Genomic DNA, 1,321 nt, shown 5'->3' on the forward strand with positions numbered 1-1,321 from the left:
CTTATGTCACTCTCCTGAACACTTACATCACTAGACACCAGGCCCAAGTCACCCTCAAACTCACTACAAAGCTAATCATGACCTTGAGCTTCATTATTCAATATATTTTTAAAATTTATATATCATTTGTATACCATTTGTGTGCTTGGCGTCCAAGGAGGGTGAGCCTCCACCTGGGTCTTTCTCAAGAACAAGTGCCCTTAACTACTGAGCCAATTCTCTCCAACCCTTTTTTTTTTTTGAGACAGGGTCTCTCTACATAGCCTTCGCTGTCCTAGAACTTATTCTATAGACCAGGCTGGCCTCACACTCAGAAATTTGCCTACCTCTGCCTCCCGAGTGCTAGAATTAAAGGTGTGAGCCACCACACTAAGCAGCCATCTTGTAAGGATAGAGAGAACAATGGAAAGCAGTTCTGAAAATGAATTCTTCACTTAGTGTTTACACTGCCCTTACTTTCACCAACCTGTTGTTGTTTTGTCTTTTTGAGAAGAGGTCTTGTTATATATATAGTCCAGGCTGACTTTGAACTTTTGATCCTCCTGCCTCAGCTGCCTGAGGGCTTACTATTACAGATGCAAACCACATGCCAGACAGAATATTTTATTGTGAAGATGATTTGTAAAGCAGATAAATAGCAGATCAGACTACTTTCCACTTCTCCTGGCAGGCACCATAAGGCTTACTAGGATTCTTTTTAGAGAACTTTTTGTTGTTAACTTGGGCAAAAGGGTGTTGGGCCTCATTACTGAACTATTGGAGTCTTAGAGAACATCCTTATTCAGTGTTATTTAAAAACTATTTGGAAAATTAATTTTTACTTTAAATGTTCATTAAGTGTATTTGTGTATTCTTCATCTTGCAGCCTCAGGGATTTCGAGATGCTGCCGTCACTGCTCCTTCGTCACAGGCAGGAGCGTCTTTGAATTTCCGGAAACGGTCACGAGAACAAGAGGAAGAGTGCTGACCCAAAACTAATCTCAGTATACAGTTAGACTCGCCATGTGATAGTCATTGTAGTACATATAAGTTTTTGATACTCTTTAAATATAAGCACATATTCTTTAAAATATAGACACATTCACTCATGCCCTGAGTGAATCAGAATTATTATTTTTTTAAATATTTATTTATTTATTATGGATACATTATTCTGTGTGTATGTCTGCAGGCCAGAAGAAGGCACCAGACCTCATTACAGATGGTTGTGAGCCACTATGTGGTTGCTGGGAACTGAACTCAGGACCTTTGGAAGAGCAGGCAATGCTCTTAACCACTGAGCCATCTCTCCAGCCCCTGAATCAGAATTATTTGATATGAA

The 1,321-nt window shown here is 39.7% G+C and overlaps 1 protein-coding gene across 1 annotated transcript in view; it reads left to right on the top strand.

The window, feature by feature from the left end:
- The window catches only part of LOC101997044 (DNA repair protein RAD51 homolog 3-like), a 27,223-nt gene that overhangs the window by 22,575 nt on the left and 3,327 nt on the right, over positions 1-1,321 (top strand). Inside the window, 1 exon segment of the mRNA XM_026777174.1 lies at positions 866-1,019. Within this exon segment, the coding sequence (XP_026632975.1) occupies positions 866-967 (102 nt within the window). The 3' untranslated portion in view covers positions 968-1,019.

This window comes from Microtus ochrogaster, unplaced genomic scaffold (genome assembly GCF_000317375.1).
Source record: "Microtus ochrogaster isolate Prairie Vole_2 unplaced genomic scaffold, MicOch1.0 UNK48, whole genome shotgun sequence".
Classification (NCBI taxonomy): domain Eukaryota; kingdom Metazoa; phylum Chordata; class Mammalia; order Rodentia; family Cricetidae; genus Microtus; species Microtus ochrogaster.